Below are 24,076 nucleotides of genomic sequence, written 5' to 3' on the forward strand. Positions count from 1 at the left end.
CTTATTGGGATCAAAAGACAGAAAAAGTTGGGGAGATGATCTGGGTGGTTTGGTGCATTCCAAATAGTAAGTCAAAGCACGCTTACAGTCCAAAGTATGCAAAGCCTGTTCTCCAGGATGAGAATGAGGTTTCGGGAAGAAAACAGGTAAGACAATGGACTTGTTAAGGTGAAAGTCAGATACAACCTTAGGGAGAAACTTTGGATGTGTACGCAGAACCACCTTGTCATGATGAAAAATAGTGAAAGGTGGATCTGCAACTAATGCATGTAACTCACTGACCCTCCTGGCAGAGGTGAGAGCAATAAGGAAGACCACTTTCCAAGTGAGAAATCTGAAATGAGCTGTGGCCAATGATTCAAATGGAGGCTTCATTAAAGCGGAAAGAACCACATTAAGATCCCAGACAACAGGAGGAGGCTTGAGAGGTGGTTTCACATTGAAAAGCCCCCTCATAAATCTGGAAACCAAAGGATGAGCAGTGAGAGGTTTTCCGTGAACTGGCTCATGAAAAGCAGTAATAGCATTGAGGTGGACTCTGATAGAGGTAGACTTGAGACCAGAGTCAGACAAAGAAAGAAGATAATCCAACACCAGTTCTACTGCTAAGGAAGTTGGATCATGATGATGCAGAAGACACCAGGAAGAAAAACGGGTCTACTTCTGTTGATAACATTGAAGAGTGGCCGGCTTACTGGAAGTATCAAGAATAGACCGGACAGGCTGAGAGAGAAATGTGTGAGCCGAGCTCAGCCCGAGAGATACCAAGATGTCAGGTTCAGAGACTGCAGGTTGGGATGTAGAAGGGACTGCTGATGCTGAGTAAGCAGAGAAGGAAACACTGGAAGAAGTATGGGCTCCCTGGAACTGAGTTGAAGAAGAAGGGAGAACCAATGTTGCCTGGGCCACCGTGGAGCAATGAGAATCATGGTGGCTTGTTCCCTCTTGAGCTTGAACAAGGTCCGCAACAGGAGAGGCAGAGGAGGAAAGGCATAAAGGAACCGACTGGTCCAATCCAGGAGGAACGCATCCGCCGCCAAACGATGAGGAGAGTAGAGTCTGGAACAGAATTGGGGCAACTGATGATTGTGAGGAGCTGCAAAGAGGTCCATTTGAGGAGTGCCCCATTGATCGAAAATGGACTGGAGAGTCATGGGATCGAGAGTCCATTCGTGAGGTTGGAGAATTCTGCTGAGATTGTCTGCTAAGGAATTCTGTTCGCCCTGAATGTAGACAGCTTTCAGGAATAAATTGCGAGCTGTCGCCCAAGACCAAATCTTTTGGGCCTCCTGACATAACAGGCGAGAGCCCGTGCCACCCTGTTTGTTGATGTAGTACATTGCAACTTGATTGTCTGTGCAAAGAAGAAGTACTTGTGGAAAGAGAAGATGCTGGAACGCCTTGAGGGCTTAAAACATCGCTCTGAGTTCCAGGAAATTGATGTGATGTTTCTTTTCCTGGACAGTCCAAAGACCTTGAGTCTGCAGGTGGTCCAAGTGAGCTCCCCAGGCATAAGGGTGATGATGACCATCTGATGAGGAGGCAGGTGGAACAGAAGGCCTCTGAAGAGATTGGAGGATGTCAACCATCATTGAAGAGACTGCCGAAGAGACAATGTCACAGATATGTGTCATGAGCAAGGATCTGTCGCCTGGGACCATTGGTTGGCTAGGGTCCACTGAGGAGTACGCAGGTGAAGACGTGCAAAGGGGGTGACATGAACTGTCGAAGCCATGTGACCCAAGAGCACCATCATCTGTTTGGCGGAGATGGAAGGTTGGGGGAGCACCTGCTGACACAGATGAAGAAGGGTCTGAAGGCGGATGGATGGAAGAAATGCCCTCATGAGAACAGTATGCAATATCGCTCCAATGAACTGAAGTCGTTGACGAGATGAGACTTGGGAAAGTTGATCTCGAAACCCAGAAGTTGAAGAAACAGGATGGTCTGGTTGGTGGCATGAACTACGTCCTGAGATGAAGGAGCCTTGATCAACCAGTCGTCCAGGTAAGGGAAGACCTGTAGATGGTGAGAGCGCAGAAAAGCAGCCACCACAATTAGACACTTCGTGAATACCCTGGGAGAAGAGGCCAGACCGAAGGGTAACACTTTGTACTGGTAATGACATCGATTGATCAGAAATCTGAGATACTGTTTGGAGGTCAGAGTGATAGGGATATGTGTGTAGACCTCTTTGAGATCGAGGGAGCATAGCCAGTCGCCCTGAGTGAGAAGAGGATAAAGAGTTGCCAAGAGAGCATTTTGAACTTCTCCTTGACCAAACATTTGTTGAGATCCCCGAGATTTAATATGGGCCTGAGGTCTCCGGTCTTTTTGGGGACTAGAAAGTACCTGGAGTAGAATCCCTGCCCCCTCTGATCTAGAGAACTTCTTCTATGGCGTTTAGAAGAAGAAGGGATTGAACCTCCTGACCCAGAAGGGAGGACTGGGACGGGTTGGAAGCAGACTCTTTTGGAGGACTTGCTGGTGGAGGAGTCTGAAAATTTAGGGAATAACCGTGACGAATGATGGAGAGAACCCATTGGTCTGCAGTGATGAGTTCCCAACGGTTGAGAAAAAACTGGAGACGTCCCCCTATGGGTTGAGGTAAAGGGGATGAAGAGGGAAGACTGGCTATGTCCTGGAGAAGAAAGTCAAAAGGGCTGAGTAGTCTTAGGCTGAACAGCAGGCTTTACTAGTTGTTGCTGCTGCTGATGAGCCTATTGCTGTTGTTGCTGACGTTGCCTCTGAGGCTGGGCATGAGGAGGCTGAAGAGGACGAGCAGAAAAACGATGTTGGTAAGATGTCTGCTGTCTAAAAGGACGAGTAGGTGGAGGTTTCTTTTTGTTTTTCAATAAAGTATCCCACCTAATCTCATGAGCCGATAGCTTTTGAGTGGTGGTATCCAGAGACTCTCCAAATAACTCATCACCCAGGCAGGGAGTGTTAGCAAGGCAGTCCTGGTGGTTAACATCAAGCTCTGAGACTGGGAGCCAAGCCAAACGTCTCATGGCGACAGCCATAGCAGTAGCCCTGGAGGTCAGTTCAAAGGTGTCATAAATGGAACGAACCATGAACTTCCGAAGTTTGAAAAGACTAGAAGTACATTGCTGGAACAAAGGTACCTTACGTTCCGGCAGGTACTTTTGAAAAGAAGCCAGCTGCTGAATAAAATGTTTCAGGTAGAAAGAAAAATGAAACGCATAATTACCTGAACGATTGGCCAGCATAGCATTCTGATATAAGCGCTTGCCAAATTTGTCCATGGCCTTACCCTCTCTGCCAGGAGGGACAGAAGCATAGACACTAGAGCCCGCAGCTTTCTTCAGGGTAGATTCCACAAGCAAGGATTCATGTGGAAGCTGAGGCTTGTCAAACCCTGGAATAGGAATAACCTTGTAAAGAGTATCCAGTTTACGAGGAGCTCCTGGAATGGTTAGAGGAGTCTCAAGGTTTTTATAAAAAGTTTCCCTCAAAATGTCATGGAGGGACAACTTTAGAAACTCTTTAGGAGGGTGATCCAAGTCCAGAGCATCAAGGAACGCTTTTGATTTTTTGGAATAGACAGTGTCTCTGACATTTCCCTGAGGAACTTGGTAAAGGAAGTTTGATCTCGCTTACTATAAGGCTCTTGAATAGAGGGATCAGCCTCATCAGATGAAATCTCATCATCGGTACCGAGAGGTTCATCGGAGTCATCCCACAGATCAGGGTCCCGCACCGGTGGGAGTCTACCACGGGAGACTGGAGTGGAAACATCGCCATGTCAAGATTTGCGTACCGACTGCATAGATACAGTACCTGGGGTAGTATGAGAAACGGTACGGTGAGTCGGTTCCGAGGGCGGTATCGGCTCGGATACCGATTGCAGGGCACGTCATGAAGCTTTCGGTTCCGCCAAAAGAATCGGCATGGATACCGAGGAAGCAGAATACACCGGTGCCGACAATGCCAATAATTCTAACTTGCCATGACCAGAGTTCTAACATGAGCTTTTGATTTTGTTGTATTTGCTGCAGACCAAGCAAACCAGATTTCATGAGACAATGTGGAATCCTTCAAATCTTGTAATCTTTAAACTAGCATATACTTGCAAATTCTTCTCGGGTTAGGCTGAGTGTTAGGGCATCCAACTTTTCAATATCAGCAACAACACAGCACAGATTAGAAACATAGAAGAAACATAGAAAAAGACGGCAGATAAGGGCTGCGGCCCATCTAGTCTGCCCACCCCAATGACCCTCCCCTATTTATCTCTGTGCAGAGATCCCACGTGACGATCCCATTTCTTCTTAAAATCAGGCACGCTGCTTGCCTCGATCACCTGAAGTGGAAGTCTATTCCAGCGATCAACCACTCTTTTGGTGAAAAAGTATTTCCTGGTGTCGCCGTGCAATTTCCCGCCCCTGATTTTCCATGGATGTCCTCTTGTCGCCGGACCTTTGAAAAAGAAGATATCTTCTTCTACCTCGATACGGCCCGTGAGGTATTTGAACGTCTCGATCATGTTTCCCCTCTCTCTGCGTTCCTCGAGTGAGTATAGCCGTAATTTATCCAGCCGTTCCTTGTACGGGAGATCCTTGAGTCCCGAGACCATCCGGGTGGCCATTCGCTGGACTGACTCAAGCCTCAGTACATACTTGCGGTAATGAGGCCTCCAGAATTGTTTGCAGTATTCCAGATGAGGCCTCACCATGGATCTATACAATGGCATAATGACTTCAGGCTTGCGGCTGACGAAACTCCTACGTATACATCCTATGATCTGCCTAGCCTTAGATGAAGCCCGCTCCACTTGATTGGCAGTCTTCATGTCTTCACTGATGATTATCCCCAAGTCCCGTTCTGCAACAGTCCTTGCTAGGATCTCGCCATTTAGGGTGTAAGTCTCGCATGGATTTTGGCTGCCAAGGTGCATGACTTTGCATTTCTTGGCATTGAAGCTCAGTTGCCAGGTCCTAGACCATTGCTCCAATAGGAGTAGGTCGTGTTTCATATTGTCCGTTGTGCTCTTGCTTGTTATATTACACAGTTTGGCGTCATCGACGAATAACGTTATTTTACCGCGAAGCCCCTCAGCCAAGTCTCTTATAAAGATATTGAAAAGGATCGGGCCCAAGACCGAGCCCTGCGGCACTCCGCTGATCACTGCCGTCGTTACGGAGGGGGTGCCGTTCACCACCACCCTCTGAAGCCTACCACCAAGCCAGTCCCCAACCCATTTAGTCAAAGTGTCACCTAATCCTATAGAACTCATTTTGCACAATAACCTGCGGTGAGGGACACTATCAAATGCTTTGCTGAACTCCAAGTACACAATGTCCAAGGACTCTCCAACATCGAGCTTCCCCGTCACCCAGTCAAAGAAGCTGATCAAGTTGGATTGGCAGGATTTACCCTTGGTAAATCCATGCTGACGGGATCCCGCAGATTCTCCTCATCCAGGATCATATCTAATTGGTGTTTGATTAGAGTTTCCATTAGTTTGCTCACTATTGATGTGAGACTCACTGGTCTGTAGTTCTCAGCCTCTGTCCTGCAACCTTTTTTGTGGAGTGGAATGACGTTAGCCGTTTTCCAGTCCAACGGGACTCTACCTGTACTAAGGGAGAGATTGAAGAGCGCGGATAGTGGTTCCGCCAGGACGTCCCTTAACTCCCTGAACACCCTGGGGTGTAGGTTGTCTGACCCCATTGCTTTGTTAACCTTGAGTTTTGACAACTCACAGTAGACACTGCTTGTTGTGAACTTGAAGATACTAAACGGGTCTGAGCCGTCCTTTTTTTGTAGTTGAGGACTGGAACCTGGCACCTCGCGGGTGAATACCGAGCAGAAGTATTCGTTTAACAGTTCAGCTTTTTCCAAGTCTGCTTCTACATAGGTCCCATCTGGTTTCTTAAGGCGTACTATCCCGCTTGTACTGCGGTTTCTGTCGCTAATGTACCTGAAGAAGGATTTATCGCCCTTCTTGATGTTCTTTGCTAAAGTTTCCTCCATTCGGATTTTGGCCTCTCTAACTGCTGTTTTGACGGCTCTTGCTCTAGTCAAATAGACTTCTCTAGAGTCCTGAGATCCTGTATGTTTGTAGGAGATGAACGCTTTTTTCTTCTCTTTTATGAGGTCCGAGATCTCCGCAGAGAACCATTGTGGCTTATTGTTCCTACGCCGTTTACTCCCCGATTTTATATAGCGATTGGTCGCCTCCTGAATGGTAGCTTTCAGAGTCGACCACAGTTCCTCTACGTTATCTGTTCCTGCTTGGTTTTGTAGTGCTTGATGGATGAAATCCCCCATACCCTCAAAGTTGGCGTTCTTGAAGCTAAGGACCCTGGTCAATGTGTTAGTTTTGGCGAAACCCTTCCTGAGCTTGAACCATATCATATTATGGTCACTGGAGGCCAACTTGTCGCCCACTGAGACCTCAGTGACACTTTCACCATTGGTAAGCAACAGGTCCAGTATTGCCTGTTCCCTCGTTGGCTCCAATACCAGTTGCCTCAGTTTAGCTCCCTTCATAGAGTTCAATAGTCTCCTGCTACTGCTGGATGCAGAGGAAAGTGTGTTCCAATCCACATCAGGCATGTTGAAGTCTCCTAACAACACTGTATCCCCACGCAAGGTAATATTCTCTATGTCACTGATTAGTTCTATATCTATGTCATCCTGTTGCCTTGGGGGTCTGTATGCCAAGATACAGGCATTTGTCATTCCCCCTGGCCAAATTTACCCAAAGGGTACCCTGTGTACCTGATATCTGTGATTCTGGTGACTTTAATATCATCCTTAGTGTATAATGCTACACCACCTCCCATTCTGCCCTTCCTGTCTTGGCGAAGGAGGTTGTATCCTGGTATTACCACGTCCCACCCGTGGGAGTCGGTGAGCCAGGTCTCAGATATCGCCACCACATCCAGGTCAGCATTTCTCATTTCGTGAAACGATAGCCAACTACCTCTGTCATTAGCCTTTTAGAATAACAAAAGCAGTTGATGTACTGCAAATTGGACTGGAGGCGTGGAGAATTGGTCTTCCGCACAGCATATAATTAAGGAAGAGAGGAAGTCATCAGCAGTGGCTGATTCCAAGTGTAAGTCCTGAATAGCCTTGAATAAGAAAATGCTGCCTTTGGTGACACAGGAGAGCTTATCTTATAGGCTCACCTGGAATCCATCTCAGACATAGCTGTAACTGCAAAAAAGATATCATCTCTGACCTCCGCAACCTCTTCATCAATTGACACATACCGCATCACTGAAATAACCCATTGTAAGGAGCGTATGTGTGCAGCTGAAAAATTTCTTTACAGTATTCGCTCTCCTCCATTTTTCATTGCTTTTCTTCTCTTCAAACTTTGCAAAGAAGTAGCCAATGTATCCATCAGCACTAGCCTGACTGGTCCCTATTTTTTGATGTCAATCGTGCGATTTCTTCAACCATTGCTGCATTACAGTTCTACACACGCCAGCAATTGTAGTCATATCCTTGCCATGCTTGATTGCCATAGTAACCACAGCCTTCTCAGCACAGCAACTCCAAATAAATCAAAATGGATTCCCCAATTACGCTGAAATCTAGCTCATAGTGTTCATCCAACTCACACCCGAAGTCGCCTCATCCGTTCCATCAGTTTCATAACACTGCCCTCTAATGGTTATATAATAACCAGGCTGACTTACAGGTGACGAATATCAAAGCATTGATTCCATTTTTCCTATAGAACATCACAGAAATTTGCATACATCCTGAACACTCTAGTGACTGCGTTCTGATGAAAATAGTTGAAATAGTTATTTCAAATTTGTTCCAGAAGTGTATCAAATCCCCATACAAGGAATTCCCCATACAAGGAATATCATCAATCTCAAAAAAAAAAAAAAAAATGCCCAAATAAAAGGCATAAATCTCGCTCAACATTTCCACATACCACACAAAAAAAAATAAATCAAAAGTTGTGGCTGATATAAATATTCTCTCATGAAGACATCGGTTGTTCACAGTTCTCTAGGAATTCTTGTAGTTTTGCCGGATCCTCAAAGTTAAAAGTTTTATTGCCATATGTTACCCTCATTATAGCAGGGTACATCAACCCATATCTTGCACCCAGAGATCTAAGTTTCGGATGCATTTCCAACAGCTGTTTCCTCTTGTATGCAGTATTACTAGAAAAATCAGGTACTATATGTATTCTTGAATCCTGACATTTGAGATTTTTATTTTCCTTTGCTAGTTTAATAATTTCCATCACCTGCTGATGTTGTAAAAGCTGAAAAATTAGAGGACGTGGTCCCTGTTGTTGATTAGACCTCCTTTCAGGGATTCTATGTGCCCTTTCATATTCAAGTGGAAATTTCATTTTTAAGAGCAGAATCTTAGGAAGGAAATTTTCTAAAAATGCAATCGAATCATTTTTTTCCACTCCCTCAGCAAACCCAATAATCCTCAAATTATTCCTTTTACTTCTATTAATGCAGTCTTCCAAGTCTCGTGATAGATTATCGATTATTTTCTTATCAATTTTACATTGCTGTATCATATGTTCATTCGTCTCCGTTCGTTTTTCCATTTGATCTATCTTTAACTCCATGAGTTCCATCCGTTTGTTAAGGCTAGTTACCTCCTCCTTGACTTCTTGCAGAGTTTTTGATTAGAAACAATTTCTTTTATTTGTCTAAGTTCCTCAAACAGGTCATGATCAGTACAATCCTCCTTTGGCAACGGTACCTTCGTAGGAGTCACCGGCTCCGGTTTTGAACGCTTTGCATTGCCTGAAGTTGAAGCCGACATTTCTCCTTTTTGTTGCTTTAGTTGTTTATTCGCTGCCATCTTACGCTATCAATACTACACAAATAGTAAGTGAAAATTAATATTTATAGCTTAAAAAGTCGTTAGTAAATCCTGTGAGTATGGGAGCTGTTCATTCACCCCTCCATTCGGCTGCGTATCCAAGCCACGCCCCGTGCTTTGAGTTTTTTAAAATTTTATTGTTGGTAGATCATTTTGACTTGGCCATTTTAAAAAGTAGCTTGCAAGCCAAAAAAGTGTGGGCACCCCTGCTATACTGTCTTGAAGAAAGATTTGGCCTCTGAAAGCTAATTGAAAAATGGATTAGTCCAATAAAATGGCATTTTCTTATTTCTATTTGTTAATTTGTAAAGTGGTGATTATTACATAGCAGTTTTTTTCAAATTTACATCTACAGTCAAACCTCGGTTTGCGAGTAACCCGGTTTGCGAATGTTTTGCAAGATGAGCAAAACATTCTTGCAAAACTTGTCTCACAAACCGAGTGTTGACTCGATTTGTGAGCATACCCCCCCCCCCCGAGAACCGGCATCGCTCCCTCCCACTCGCAAAGGCCTCCCCCACTCGAACCGGCACCCCCCCCCGCCCGAACAACTTGAACTTACCCCCACCCCCCCCCCATCTGGCACCGGCACACAGTCCACAGGACGTGCCGGTGCCGCTTGAAGATCTTCCTGCCTCTGCCGGGCCTTGAGCACGCATCTGCGCATACTCAAGGCCCGGCAGAGGCAGGAAGATCTTCAAGTGGCACCGGCACGTCCTGTGGGCTGCGTGCCGGTGGCAAACGGGGGGGTGGGGGTAAGTTCAAGTTGTTCGGGCGGGGGGTGCCGGTTCGAGTGGGGGGGCCCTTTCCGAGTGGGAGGGAGCGATGCCGGTTCTCGGGGGGGGGGATGCTCACAAATCGAGTCAACACTCAGTTTGTGAGACAAGTTTTGCGAGTTTCCATTATTTCCTATGGGGAAACTCGCTTTGATATACGAGTATGCTTCTGGAACGAATTATGCTCGTAAACCAAGGTTCCATTGTACTGTCTTTATATTTTGCACAGTATTAGAGGACATGCCGCTGTTTCTGTGGTGTTGCATTGTATGCAGAGTCTGGTTTCCTTGTTCAGTTTAACTTTTGTCTACATATTTCTATTTTTAGTTTGCGATTATTCCATATTGGGCGAGGGTGTATCTGTCTGTGTGTATTAAAAGGACATGGCTTTCTGTTAGCATCGACTGTACAGGATCAATTGACTGTGCAGATCTGGCTTGTTTAGTTTTACAATGCGTGTGTTGGTGTTCTAGTGCTCACTGCAGTGTTTAAGATTTTCCTAGGTGCACCCTTGTTGGGTTGTTAAAAAAATGATCAGCACTGGCTGTCATATATACTAAGTACGCCACTGGATTTAATAACCCTATTCTAACTTTACTGTTGATGTAGGTGTTGTCCCTCCCCCCAACACACACACACTATAAAGAATTAAATTAAAGTTGTATTAACATCAAGCAGCTTTCAAATGACATTATAAGCTAATAAAAATAAAATATTTTTAATACATTGCTAATTATTACCTGCATCTTTGACTAAACTGTTTTGCCCTAGCTCTCACTTTGATCTTTATCTGCTACTTTTTTATTTTGCTGTAGTGCAATCACATAAGTCTCCTTCAAGGCTCAGTAACACCTCTCCATAAATTATGTGGAAGAGGTCTGGAAGTGGGGATAACATCTATTTCATATCCTCAGTGAAACCTCAGGAAGGAACCTAGTGATCAAAACATTATTAGAGGTGCTGTAGAGCCGTTTCCTGTATGATTGGATGAGCTATATTTATCTCTTTTTTTTTAGGTGCAGAATTGCCACGCGTGCTAGACGAGAATCTCTGAGAGAGCGAGAACCAGAAGGCCTTGAGCATGCACAGATGCTCAAGGCCCAGGCAACAAGCAGGAACTTCTTGCATCAGCACGTCATGTGGGCTGCGTGCCGGTTCACAAGCGGGAGGGGGGGCGTTCGCGAGCAGGGGGGAAGAGCAGCGCCGCTGGCCTCAGGGGTGGGGGTAGGTGAGAACGTATCAAGCGAGTTTCACTTACTTACTATGGGGAAACTCACTTTGATATATGAAAATTTGGTTTACGAGCATGCTTCTGGAACGAATTATGCTCGTAAACCAAGGTTCCACTGTATATATAAACTAACAAAAGCAGTAGGAGCTGAAAACAAACATTGAAGAGGTCCCCATTTTTACTTGGTCTGGCAGTTTTGTTTGCTTTATGGACAAACAGGGAAATCAGTCACACTTGTGGGTTTTTGTCATCCATTGACGCTGAGAATGTTCTCTATCTGTGAAGTGGTTATGTAAGGTCACCTCAGATATGTGTGCTAATACAGGATGGGACATAGAATGGGTGTGCAGATGTAGTTACCATGTGTTAACTGAATAGGTGTGGCTAAATGCATTAGGAGCTATTTAATAGGGCTGCCTTGTTTTCAGCTTCTACTGCTTTTATTAGCTTACATATTCATTGCAAGACACAGCCCAGAAAGTAAAAAGACCAAGTTAAAAATAATTTTAAAAAAAATCAACTTACATATAGAAGCAATGCTATAATGATAAAATTATTCAATACAAATGATGGCCTACTGGCAATGCTGCTACTATGAGCAGAACCCAGATTTAATCTCTGCATCTGATGTTCTGCTTCCCAGTCTGCCTGGGGATAATGCCAAGACACTATCACATCTGCAGTAATGGTTTTGCCATGGCAGAATGGGAAATTAAACCTAAATAAATTGGACCAAAAATTCTGTGTCAGGACAGACGTGGCAAGATGAATCACTTTCATATCATCCAAGTACAAATATTGCCTATCGTAGTGGCAGGGAGTGGATGACATCTTATAGAGGAAATTAGCATGTAAAATGAATAATTACTAGATTGTTGGTTCAACATTGTCATGATGAAGAGTGACTGTTGGGCAGTCTGGATGGACCATGCAGGTCCATTTACTATGTTGGGAAAAATTTTGGGGTAGAGCGGATACTGAAAACTGCAATAAATCATCGATGAACATAGAAACATGATGGCAGATAAAGGTCAAATGGCTATCTAGTCTGTCTATCCGCAGCATCCACCATCTCCTCCTCTCCCTAAGAGATCATGTCCCACGCTTTCTTGAATTCAGATACAGTGTTTCCACCACCTCTACTGGGAGACTATTCCACACATTTACTACCCTTTCTGTAAAATAAAAAATATTTCTTTAGATTACTCCTAAGTCTATAACCTCTTAAATTCATCCTATGTCCTTTCGTTCTATAGTTTGCCTTCATTTGAAAAAGGTTCACCTCCTGTACATTAATGCCACGGAGATATTTAAAAGTCTCAATCATAAGGAACATAGAAAAACATCTCCTCACTTACTGTATATCCCAGCACAGCCAAACAGTGGAGAAGTGACCCCACCCTAGCTTCCGCACCACATGATATCTCCCATTGAAGAGGTCCCCAATTTTGACTGGGTAGTATCCACCTGTTGGAGAAAAAAAATGAGATATAAAGAAGAAAATTGACTACCAGACAGGGATGCATAACCCCCTATCCCCATCCCACAACAAAACTACCCTTTCCCCTTCACCACCTTTTACCTTTCAAAGTCACAGTAACAATGCTGCTGTGGTACATGAACTAAAACTGATAAGAAATGAATGGGCTTCAATGGATTTACCATGGCAGCATTGCTACTGCGGCTTTCTAAAAGGGGCACTTAGAAAAGGATTGGTAGGCCTTTTCTCTCAATAGTAAACATTGCAATGGAATAAACAGCATGGCCAGGTTTACAAGTGCTAATCATCTACAGTGCATTTGCTCCATCTGCACATTAAGCACCCATTAATAAGAATATTTACATCCTGTTTATCCTTGGAGAAATGGCATCATTCATGAAGACCGAAAATCTAAATTTATATTCCGTATATCCTACAATTCTATGCATATTACAAATTATTTAGGTACTCAAGCATTTTTCACCAACTGTCCCAGCGGGCTCTCACTCTAACTACTGTACCTGGGGCAATGGGGATTAAGTGACTTGCCCAGGGTCACACTCACAAGGAGCAGTGCGGGATTCGAACCCACAACCTCAGGGTGCCAAGGCTGTAGCTCTAACCACTGCATCACACACTCCCACTAAAAAATTTTAAAATTTATACTCCACATATCCAACAATTCTATGTGGATCACAGCAATACAAACATAAAAAAATATGACAAACACATACATAAACACTTGTCAACTTATCTCTAATTACAACAATAAAAATCGTTAACAGTCACAATACAAATTACTAATTCACACTAAAAAAAAAAAAAAACACATCAGCTCCTCTGGACCAACTATTCAGACTACCAACATACAATAATACAAATTGTAAAAGTGCAAATAAACAATACTGTTTTAAGGCCCTTCCTAAACTGTTAACACAGTGGAAGCCTGCCTTAAATCCAGGGATGGAGCACAACCACACATCTTGTTCTTTTTTTTTTGGTTTAAAACGTGTTTATTAAGAAGGAGCATACCGACAAACAATCAAGCAATGGAAATACAACCGAACAATAATCAGGTACAAGGTGCCAGGTACAAAGTATAAAATACAATGGGAGAAAACGGTACACAATGCAAAAGGCCTAAAGGCCAGGAAGAAAGGAAGGATATAGGAGAGAGGGACTGAATCATCCAGGCACACAAAATGAACAGCAAGCCCCCCCCCTCTAAACTCCCCGATATCAGCCAGGACCCGCAAGACCCAACACCCACCAAACAACCCGTAAGAAGAACCAGGCTGGCCGCATACCTCCTTCGTTTTCCCAGAGAAGAATCCCCCCCCCCCGCCCCCCCCAAATCAGCCCAAAACCACCCTGCTACCCCCCCCCCCCCAGCGACTGGAGAAAGAAAGGAAAAAAGGTAGTAAGAAAAGGCAGAAAGAAGAAAAAGGAAAGAAAAGAAAAGAGAAGAAAGGAAAGAAAGGAACAGCCTCAAACGGGAGCAGCAAGCGCAGGAAGCTCAGCAAGAGCCCGCTCCCAGATAGACTGATACAACAGGGTCTGCCCCCCCGGCTGTCCCCGTATACCCCTCAGCTCCCAATGTGCCACCTCCCTCAAGGCCCGATGCCACCCCACTAATACCGGTGGTTCCACATCGATCCATTTGCCAAGGACCCCCCGCTTGGCAACCAGGAGAGCGACATAGACAAATCGCCACTGAGCAGCAGTGAAACCCTGATCCAAGAACTCCACCCCATGGCCCAAAACCAAAATCCGATAAGACCATTGGACTGGCACCCCCAAGATCTGAACAAGAAAGTCCAAGACCCCATTCCAGAAAACACCCAGGGACGGACATTCAATGATCATGTGCAACAGTGTCCCCGACGCACGCTCACATTTCGTGCAATCCGCTGAATCCCACAAACCCGCCTGCAGACCCCGAAGCCGGGTAAAAAAGGTACGATGGAGCAGTTTGAACTGAAGTTCCTGGAGCTGTACACTGCGGGCCCCCGAAGTAACCTCGGAGAAGCAAGCTTGAAGCTCCCCCGACGTGACCTCCTCCCCCAAGTCTCCAGACCATCGAGCAGCCAGGTCAGGCAGCAAAGTATTTGCCCTCTCCGCCCTTGCCGTCCGATACCAAAAGGATAAGGAATTGTGAGCCGGAGGTACGGACAAGAAAATCAGATCCACCCGTAAAAAAGAGCCACCCCCAGGAGTGCGCCGAAGGCTAGCCATGTAAAAATGCCGCAACTGGAGGTAAGCGAAAAAGGGCATGCGCGGCAAGTCCCACTTAATACGTAGGGTGTCAAAGGAGGGAAAAACAAAAGGATCAGAGCCCAGCGCAGACACGTGACCCAGACAGAAACAGGGGCCGAATCGCGTCTCCACTCCCGCTGTGGGTCCCACCCCCGGGGGAAAATCAGGATTGTGGCTGATCAGTTGAAGAGCCCAGTTGCCCTGTCCCTGACCAATCCTATGCCTCCACCACCGCAGTGCCCTACAAAGGGGAAGGAACCAGACCGAAGCAAGACCCAAGCGAGGGAGCCTCCACCGAGGGCAAGTCAAACAAGCAAAAGCTCTATGAGGTGTCGTCCAGGAATCGAACAGCCCCCCTGGGGCAAAACGAGGAACCTCCGTAAAAAGCTCATGGACCCATCTCATCAGAGCGGCGACATTGTACAAGCGTAGATCTGGTAAAGCCAGCCCCCCCCCCTCCCTACTCAGAGTAAGCTTCCGCCAACTAATTCTTGCCCTCCGATTATGCCAAATAAAGGAGCCAATAGTAGATCGATAGAGACGTTCATCCACCGCCTTAATCCAGATAGGGATCATCTGCAAAGGATAAAGAAGTTTGGGGAGCAGCACCATCTTCACCAAAGCAATTCTGCCGCACAAAGAGAGAGGCAGCTCACCCCATCGCACACATGAGTCTTGCAATGTTTTCAATCTATCAGATATGTTCCGGCGATACACCGTGGACCAGTCTGCTCCGAGGAAAATACCCAGGTATTTGAGTTCCCCCGCAGCCCAACGGAATGGAAATCCAGGATCAGAACGCGAGGCACACGGGGAGGAGACTGGAAGGGCCTCTGACTTACTAAAATTAATGCAAAGTCCCGAGAATGCCCCAAACTGCCCAATAAGGGCAGTCAGACAGGGAATCGATTCCCGCACCCTACTCACAAAGATCAACATATCGTCCGCAAAAAGAGAGACCTTACACTCCTCAGCGCCCACCCGGATGCCCGAAATATCTGAACAGGTCCTAATCTTTTGGGCCAGAGGCTCCAAAGATAGGATAAACAAAAGCGGAGACAGTGGGCAGCCCTGCCGCGTACCCCTATACAACGAGAAGGACTGCGTACGACACTTATTGATAAGCAACTGGGCCGTAGGAGACGCATAGAGATAAGTAATCCACTGATGGAAGGCCCCAGAAATACCGAATTGCTGCACAACCCAGAAAAGATAAGGCCAAGTCACCTTATCGAAGGCCTTTTCCGCATCCAAGCTAGCCAATAGATCATCCCCTGTGCGAGTCCTGCCCTCCCCAAGGGCTACCATCGCCCGCAAGATATTGGCAGAGGCAAATCGACCCGGGACAAAGCCCACCTGGTCAGCATGAACTAAGTGAGGAATCACTTGAGCCAATCGGCGCGCCAGAATTGCCGTAAGGAGTTTCATGTCCTGGTTCAAAAGGGAGATCGGCCGGTACGAGCCCACCAATTCCAGATCCTTTCCAGGCTTTGGTAGGACCACCACATGGGCATGGTTCTGAGCAGGGAGAACCCGTCCCGTATTCTGCATGTCAGCGTACATGGCCGCCAATGCCGGTCCCACTTTAAATTTCAGAATCTTATAGAATTCTGGCCCCATACCATCCGGTCCAGGAGCCTTCGCAAGTTTCAACGCCCCCACCGCAGTTGTAATCTCATCACACGAAATAGGGGCATTCAGCAGACTTAACTGCTGGTCCGATACTCGAGGTAACACAAGGTCCTGAAAAAAAGTGTCACGCGCCTCCAGATCATAAGGGCCCGGGCCGTAGAGATCCTGATAAAAACGAACAAATTGGTCTTGAATCTCAGCCTCCCCTGTGTAAACCATGTTAGCGCTCGCCCTTATGCGAGAGATACGAGTAGCCTTACGAAAAGGGCGCACCAGATTGGCCAACAATTTGCCCGCCTTATTTCCCCATTGATACAACCGAAACTTGTAGACGTCAATATGGGACATAGCTCTTTCAGTAAAAATGACATCAATTTGTTTACGCAGGCTCAAATATTTCGCTCTACCGGCCTCCGAAGGTGCAGCATGCAAGGCACTCCTACACAAACGTAATTGACGAGTGAGAGACACTAAAACTGCGTCGCGTTTCCGACGTTGTGCCACCGTATAGGCGATAATTCGACCCCGAAGAAAGGCCTTAGCAGCTTCCCAGAAGATGGTATCAGAGACCTCTCCTCCACCATTGGTTTGACAGTAAAAATCCCATTCCGTTTCAAGATAGGCATGAAATGTTTTATCTAAATAAAGTGAAGGGTTCAAGCGCCATATACGGTCATGGGCAGGACCCTGCCAGTGCAAGGTAAGGGAGACCGCCACGTGATCGCTGAAGGGAACATCGAGGATGTGAGTACGTACCACCCTACCAATGGCCTGTGACGGCATCAAGATGTAATCCAACCTGGAGTGGGTATGATGCACTGCGGAGTAAAACGTAAAATCCACTTCCCCAGGATGGAGAGTTCTCCATACATCTACCAGTCCCAGCTCGCTCATCAAAAAATTTACGCCAATGCGCTCGTTGTCTCCCCGCACCGCCCTCGGAGGTCTGCAGTCTAGGGTGGGATCGCTAGTGATGTTGAAATCCCCCGCCAGGATGAGCTCGTAATTAGGCAAGGCCAAAATATGAGCAAGCACAGCGGAAAAGAAAGAGTGATCATACACATTAGGGCCATAAACGTTGCACAAGAGCACCGAACGATCCTGTAGGGTGCCAGCCCAAAGGACAAAACGGCCCTGGGGATCCACAATGGTCTTATGCGTAACTGCCACCACCGCTTTATTGATAAGGATCGCGACCCCACGCTGTCTGGAGTTATAAGAAGAGTACACCGCCTCTCCCACCCAATCCCTGACCAACTTGGAGTGTTCACTAGATGTAAGGTGGGTCTCCTGGAGGAAAGCCACTGACACCCTTTCCCTCCTCAGGAAAGACAGCACCTTCTTACGTTTGATGGGAGAGTGGAGACCATCCACATTAAGAGTTATATAAGTCAGATCAGCCATATCCATGGGAGCTACCTAGAAACAAGAAAGTAATACATAGGGTCTCATATTCCCAAAGAGCCTCCCAGCATAGCCCTCCGGGAAAAAGGAAAGAAGAGAAAGACTCCCCGTCGCCAGGGGATACCCACCCCCTAACCCAACCCACCCCCCTCCAAGGCCAGACCAACCCCCAGCCCCCCCAGAATGCAACCCCCACCCATCCACTCCTACCCACCCCCCACCTCCCCACCATGGAAAAGCCCGGGGAGTGCAGCAGGGAAGCCCTCCAGATCCCCCATCGGACCACCACAACCCTCCCCTGCCAAGTCTGGAGGATCCCATGGAGAAAAGAGTACTCACAACCCCGCCTCCCCCTCCCCCCTCCCTGCCAACCACACCCCACAAACAGTCCCCACAACCAACACACAAACAACCCCCACTCAAACCCCCCCAGCCGCACAGCCCGCACCCTGTTTCCCTCCCCCTTCACTACAACAATGCAACCGTCCCATCCCCTACCCCCCGACAGGCTCGTCCTCCCTCCCATCACCCACAACCCCCAAAACCAAAAGGTAAAAAACATCCCCATATAGCCCTCCCCCGCCCCCCTCCAGCCCATCCACAAAGAACAGAGAAACAATGAACAGTGCAAAAGACATAAGAAATGCAGTGTAAATCCCAAAACCTTCAGAGAACAACCATAATAACAGCCCCGTTCAGATCAGGACTCCAGCACTCCCAGGAAGGTGAGCAGCCCTCAAATGAGGTGCCTCCACTCCAAAGTCAGGCATACATATAGAGTCATTAATATCCCCAACCTGTGCAGGCAAATAAACAGACAAACAAATACACAAACAGAGCTCCCCCCCCCCGGAAAACAGTATAAACCAGCATTACGGGCGACACAAAGTCCGCCATCCATTTCAGGGGGAGAACATGGTCCAGGCACCAGAGAACGACAGGCCCAAAATGTACCGGGACATGGCAGTCAGTCAGAGGCCAAGGGAGCCCCCCTAGGGGCCACCCCTCGGCACCAAGAGTCACAAATGGCCCCACCCCACTCCCCCAGTCCACAGAAGGAACCCATATGAGCCTTGGGGAGTCAGGGGCAGCAAGGACCTGGTATGGCAGGACCAGACAACTTAGGACGCAGCCTCTCCTCGACGCTCCGCCAAAAAGGCCTGCAGTTCCTCCTTGTTCTCGCACAGACGAGTCCCATCAGATGTATGAATCCGGACCCTGGCTGGAAAGAGGACAGCAAATTTCATACCACGGTTCCGGAGCTCCGTGCAGTAGGGAGCCAAGGCCTTCCGTCTTCCCGCCACATCAGCCGAGTAGTCATTGAAGAGCAGGAGCTTCGCCCCTTCGTAGGCCAAAGTCCCAGATCTGCGGAACATCGCCAAAATACGGTCCTTAACAGCTGCATTCAGGTATCGGGCAATCACCGGTCTAGGGCGCGCCTCATCCCCTCTCGACGTCCCAATGCGATGCACCCGCTCAATCACACAGCCTCCTGCTTCAGGGTGCCAGCCCACCTGTTCAGGCAGCCATTTTTCCATGAGGTCTCTCAGCTCCGTGTCCTTGACCCGCTCAGGGAGGCCAATGAGCCGCAGGTTATTTCGCCGCCCCCTGTTCTCCTGGTCCTCCAGACGGGAGTGGAGCAACTTGCAGGTGGCCTCCAGATCTCGAACCCGCGTCTCAGTCAGCCCCGCCTCATCTTCCCGGGCCGAAACCCGTTGCTCTAGTTGGGTGATCTGGGACCCCTGGCGCTCGACACAGTCCTTCATCTCGTCCACCGCCGCTTGGAAACGAGCGAATTTATCATCAATTAGGGCCGACAAATGCCGAGTCAGCTCCCTGATTGTCTCCTCCTGCAGCGCGACGGTGGTTTTTGGAGACGCGCTGGCGGCCGCCATATTTGAGGGGAGCGTGGTCTGTCGCAGTTTAACGGGCCGCGGAGTCTTCGAGGGCATGACCCAGGACCCGACGCTATCCCCGAGGCAAGTTCGCGCTACCACCGTGCGCTGCGAGATCTCAGCTTGTCCCGGAGACCAAAATAGAAACCCGGCCACGAGGTAAGCACTTTTAAAAAGGCTGGAAGGGCTGGAAGGGAACGGAGCTCGGGCTGGAAGCCTCCGCTCAGCTAAGCCTCATCACGTGACCCCCCACACATCTTGTTCTTCTCAAAGGCTGTCATCTGCCATCACCAAAATCCAGGAGACAATGAGAAGCAGTATGCCCCTGCAGAGGGATTGTGGGAAAATCCACCAGTTCATGCTTGCTCGAGCCTCTAGGCCACAGCAGACAAATCTGCAAGGCATCTCGGTGTGGCGCCCAGCGAGAAGAGGACACATGTGCGCCCTCACCCAAGAAACCACATCCAGCGTGACAACCATGAAGCCTAGAACTTGAAGATTATCCAACACCGAAGGAGCCTGCCGCTCCAAAAGTGCAGAAATCTGGGCACACAGTTTCTGTCTGCGAGTCTCACACAGGTGGACACATCCCAAAGCCGTATCAAAGAGGACTCCCAAGTATGCCAATGACTGCGTGGGCTGCAGATGACTCTTTCTGAGGATGACAATCCAATCCAAGTCCTCCAGCACATGCTCCACTGTGTGATGTCCCTCAGCCAACGAGGGAGCTCTGATCCACCAATCCTCTAGATCAGTGTTTCTCAACTCGGTCCTGAAGTACCCCCTCTTGCCAGTCAGGTTTTCAGGATATCTACAATGAACATTCATGAAAGAAATTTGCATAGAATGGAGGCACTGTATGCAAATCAATTTTGTGCATATTCACTGTGGATATCCCGAAAACCTGACTGGCAAGGGGGTACTCCAGGACCGAGTGGAGAAACACTGGTCTAGATAAGGGTAAGCTTGCAGACCCATCTTCCTCAGGTAAGCTGCCGCCGCCGCCACCACCACCACCTTGGTGAAGGTCTGAGGCGCTGTTGCCAGCCCAAAGGGCTTTGATATGCAGCTCCTGATTGGTGAGGCCCGACTTTAGTACAGGAAGAGGCGGTTGGAGCATACCGCAAGTGATTTCCTTCACTCGCTGGCGCTCCAGATACCCTCTTTTGCCCGGTCATTCATGGTCAGAAAATACCACGAATGATGAGGAATTTGCGGGGGAGCACTGTACATACAACATAATCTTATTAATACATAATGGTAACCACAAAATTAAAAACACACAAAGCACGCTGTACGCTATAGAAATAATAAATAGTAGTAGTACGTAGAGAAAATGTTAATTATCATTTATATTCGGGAGGGTTTTCCTAGAGATCAAGGCAGATAACTTTAAAATATGCAATGTCAAACTCAGTAACAACTATAAAAAAAAAAAACCCAAATACAGTGATGCCTTGAAATCCGAACTTAATCTGTTCCAGAACCCCGTTCGAGTTCCAAAGTGTTCGAGTTCCAAGACAATTTTTTCCATTGAAAATAATAGAAACTGGATTAATCCGTTCCTGGTCCCCACAAACTCACATTTTAAGAGTAAACACTGGATTTTAAGGTAAAATATTAACAAATATTCCAAAGCAGCATTCAGATTCTGGGGCAGAAACAAACACATACAATGTGCAGGGCGTTCGGATTCCAAAGCAGAGTTCGGATTTCTGGGGCAAAATTTACTACAAAAAAAGTTTGGATTTCAAAGAGTTCGAGTTCTGGGGCATTCGGATTCCGAGGTACCACTGTATAGTGCAAAATATAGATAGCAGATATAAATTCTCAAAACTGACACATTTTTATCACTAAATTGAAAATAAAATCATTTTTCCTACCTTTGTCATCTGGTGATTTCATGAGACTCTGGTTGCACTTCCTTCTGACTGTGCATCCAATATTTATTTATTTCTTCCTCCTGCAAGCTTCCTCTCCTCCGGACCTCATTCCCTTCCCCAATTAACATCTCTCTCTGTCCCTCCATGAGTCCAACTTTTCTTCCTCTCTCCTCCACTCCCATTGGCAACATCTCCCTCTCTCTCTCTCACTGTCCTTCTCTCATTTCCTACTTTACTGCAAAAGAAGTGGGGAAAGAGAGAGAGAGATATCCAGGGTGCATCTCTCCCACTCCTTCTACTGCCACATCCAACATTTCTCCCTCCTTTCCACCAGTCTAACATCTTTCTCTCTGCCTCTTGCATACTTCCTCTCCTCCAGTCCTTATTCAATCCCCCAACCAACATCTCTCTCTCTCCCTCCATCAGTTCAACTTTTTACTCTCTGCCCTCTCCCACTTCCCCCGAGAGTGACATTTCTCCTTCTCTCCTTTCTGCTCTCCCCATCCATTTCTCTCTCTCCGAGTCCAACACTTTCTGCCTCCTGCACATTTCCTCTCCTCCAGACCTCATTCTCTTCCCCAACCAACATCTCTCTCTGTCCCTCCAATAAGCCCAACTTTTCTTCCTCTCTCCTCCACCCCTAGTGGCAACAAATCTCCGTCTCTCTTTCTCACTGTCCAACTGTCTTGGGAGATCCAGGCATCTTTCTCACCCCCCTCTACTGTCACATCCAATATTTTTCTCTCTCTCATCTCCCGGATCATGTGCAGCATTTTTCACCACTGCCCACCAGCCCCATGCCCATTTAAGAACATAAGAACATAAGCAGTGCCTCTGCTGGGTCAGACCAGAGGTCCATCATGCCCAGCAGTCCGCTCATGCGGCGGTCCAGGACCTTCTTTCACCCCTCTGCAGCACCATGTCACATCGCTCCCTCCATTACTATATCCAACATCCCCTTCAATCTGTCCCTCTGTTCCCTCTCCACCACCCTTCCCAACATTTCTCCTCTCATCCTTCTCTAGCCATGCATCTCTACCTCTCTCCTTTTTCTCTCTATGCCCAATTTTCCTCTTTCTTCCTCTCGCTCTCACTGATACCCAACAATTCTCCCTTTTTATTCCCTCCCTCCAATCCCAAGTTAGTGCCCCTCTTCCTCCCTCCCTTCTGTGTTCCAGGTTCATGCCCCGCCTTCCTTCTGTGTTGAGTTGTGCCCCCTCCCTGCCTTCCAGCCATTGTCCAAGAATCGTACCACTCCAATGTCCCAGCACACTCCTTCTCCCTCCCCCCACTCCTTTCTCCCTTTGTCCTCTTACTTGTTCGAACCACACTGTTCCTTCTGCCTTCAGCGGCTTGTTGGGGGGAGCAAGTAGCAGGCAGCGATTTACACACTGCATGTGGCTGACCCAAAAGCCTTACCTCCGATGTTAGCCCCCCTTCCCCTGCTGACCCGGAAGCCTTTTGGGTTGACTTCGGGAGGGAGGAGCAGGGAACCCTGGCAGCAGGTGGGACGGGAAGGAAGGAGGGATTGGCTTCAATGGACGGGTGAGCAGGGAGGGAGGGTGGACAGGGAGCGGCTTCAGCTTCAGTGGGTGGAGCAGGCTGCCAGGAGGGATCCCCGGTGGTGGTTACGGCTTCGACAGGCAGTCAGGGAATATTCTTTACAGCGGCCCAGCCACATACCCCCAACAAGCGGCTCACGTACTCCCTAAGGATACGCGTACCGCATGTTGAGAAACACTGATCTAGAATGTCTCACCTATTGCATTGGAAAAAGCAGATACCAACACCAGAAGATCTATTGTGAAAGTTGGACTTTATTTAATGGTCAAATTGACAGTAATGAAAAATAGACAAACAACATTCTTTCATAAAACATGGATTTTTACATACAATGACGAGGATCAGTTTGCTACCAGAATAATAGAAGGAATATGTTTATTTATTTTTCTTCTTTCTGTATTAATATGCTAGAGGTGATTTTTTTTTCTCTGAGGAGCATGACCCCTAAGGAATTTAGGGAGTTGGAAATATACCCCCTCTTTTACAAAATCACAAAAGTGGTTTTTAGTACAGGCCAGCGCACCGAATGCTTTATGCTGCTCCCAACACTCAAGAGTTCCTATCAGGGAGCAGTGCAGAGCATTCAGCGCACTAGCCTGCGCTATAAACTGCTGTTGTGGTTTTGTTAAAAAAAAAAAAAAAAAAAAAAAGAAAAGAAAGGGGGATAGGTAGTCTATTTTTTGCTATTATTTACTGAATGGCTTGTTTTTCTGGAGTACAGTAGTTCAGGCGTTTTTGTACAATAAGACAATGTTTATAAATAAAGCATTAAAAGAAATTGTTTGGGAACCAATAAAGCAAGAAAGTTTGTTTTTCTTTTACAGATTATGAACAAACAAGAAAATGAAGTTGCATGAACTGCAGAAGACAGCTTTTCAAGTTTTTCAGGTGTGGGCTTGGTTGGTAGTCTCTAAGGCAGGGGTGCCCACACTTTTTGGGCTTGCGAGCTACTTTTAAAATGACCAAGTCAAAATGATCTACCAACAATAAAATTTTAAAAAACACAAAGCACACTGTACGCAGAGAAAATGTTAATTATCATTTATATTCTGGGTTTTTTTTTTCAAAGATATCAAGGTAGATGACTTTATGCAATGTCACCTCAATAACAA

The 24,076-nt window shown here is 47.1% G+C and overlaps 1 protein-coding gene across 7 annotated transcripts in view; it reads right to left on the minus strand.

Moving 5' to 3' along the window:
* Window positions 1-24,076, minus strand: part of SRPK3 (SRSF protein kinase 3) — a 229,943-nt gene that overhangs the window by 201,991 nt on the left and 3,876 nt on the right. For all 7 annotated transcript variants that reach the window (XR_004537004.1, XM_033920857.1, XM_033920880.1 and 4 more), the window contains exon 4: window positions 12,210-12,318. Coding sequence is in view for 6 of the 7 variants with exons in the window: in XM_033920857.1 (XP_033776748.1) it covers window positions 12,210-12,318 (109 nt within the window). In the remaining variant the exon portion in view is untranslated. The remainder of the gene's footprint in view (window positions 1-12,209; window positions 12,319-24,076) is intronic.

This window comes from Geotrypetes seraphini, chromosome 1 (genome assembly GCF_902459505.1).
Source record: "Geotrypetes seraphini chromosome 1, aGeoSer1.1, whole genome shotgun sequence".
Classification (NCBI taxonomy): Eukaryota; Metazoa; Chordata; class Amphibia; order Gymnophiona; family Dermophiidae; genus Geotrypetes; species Geotrypetes seraphini.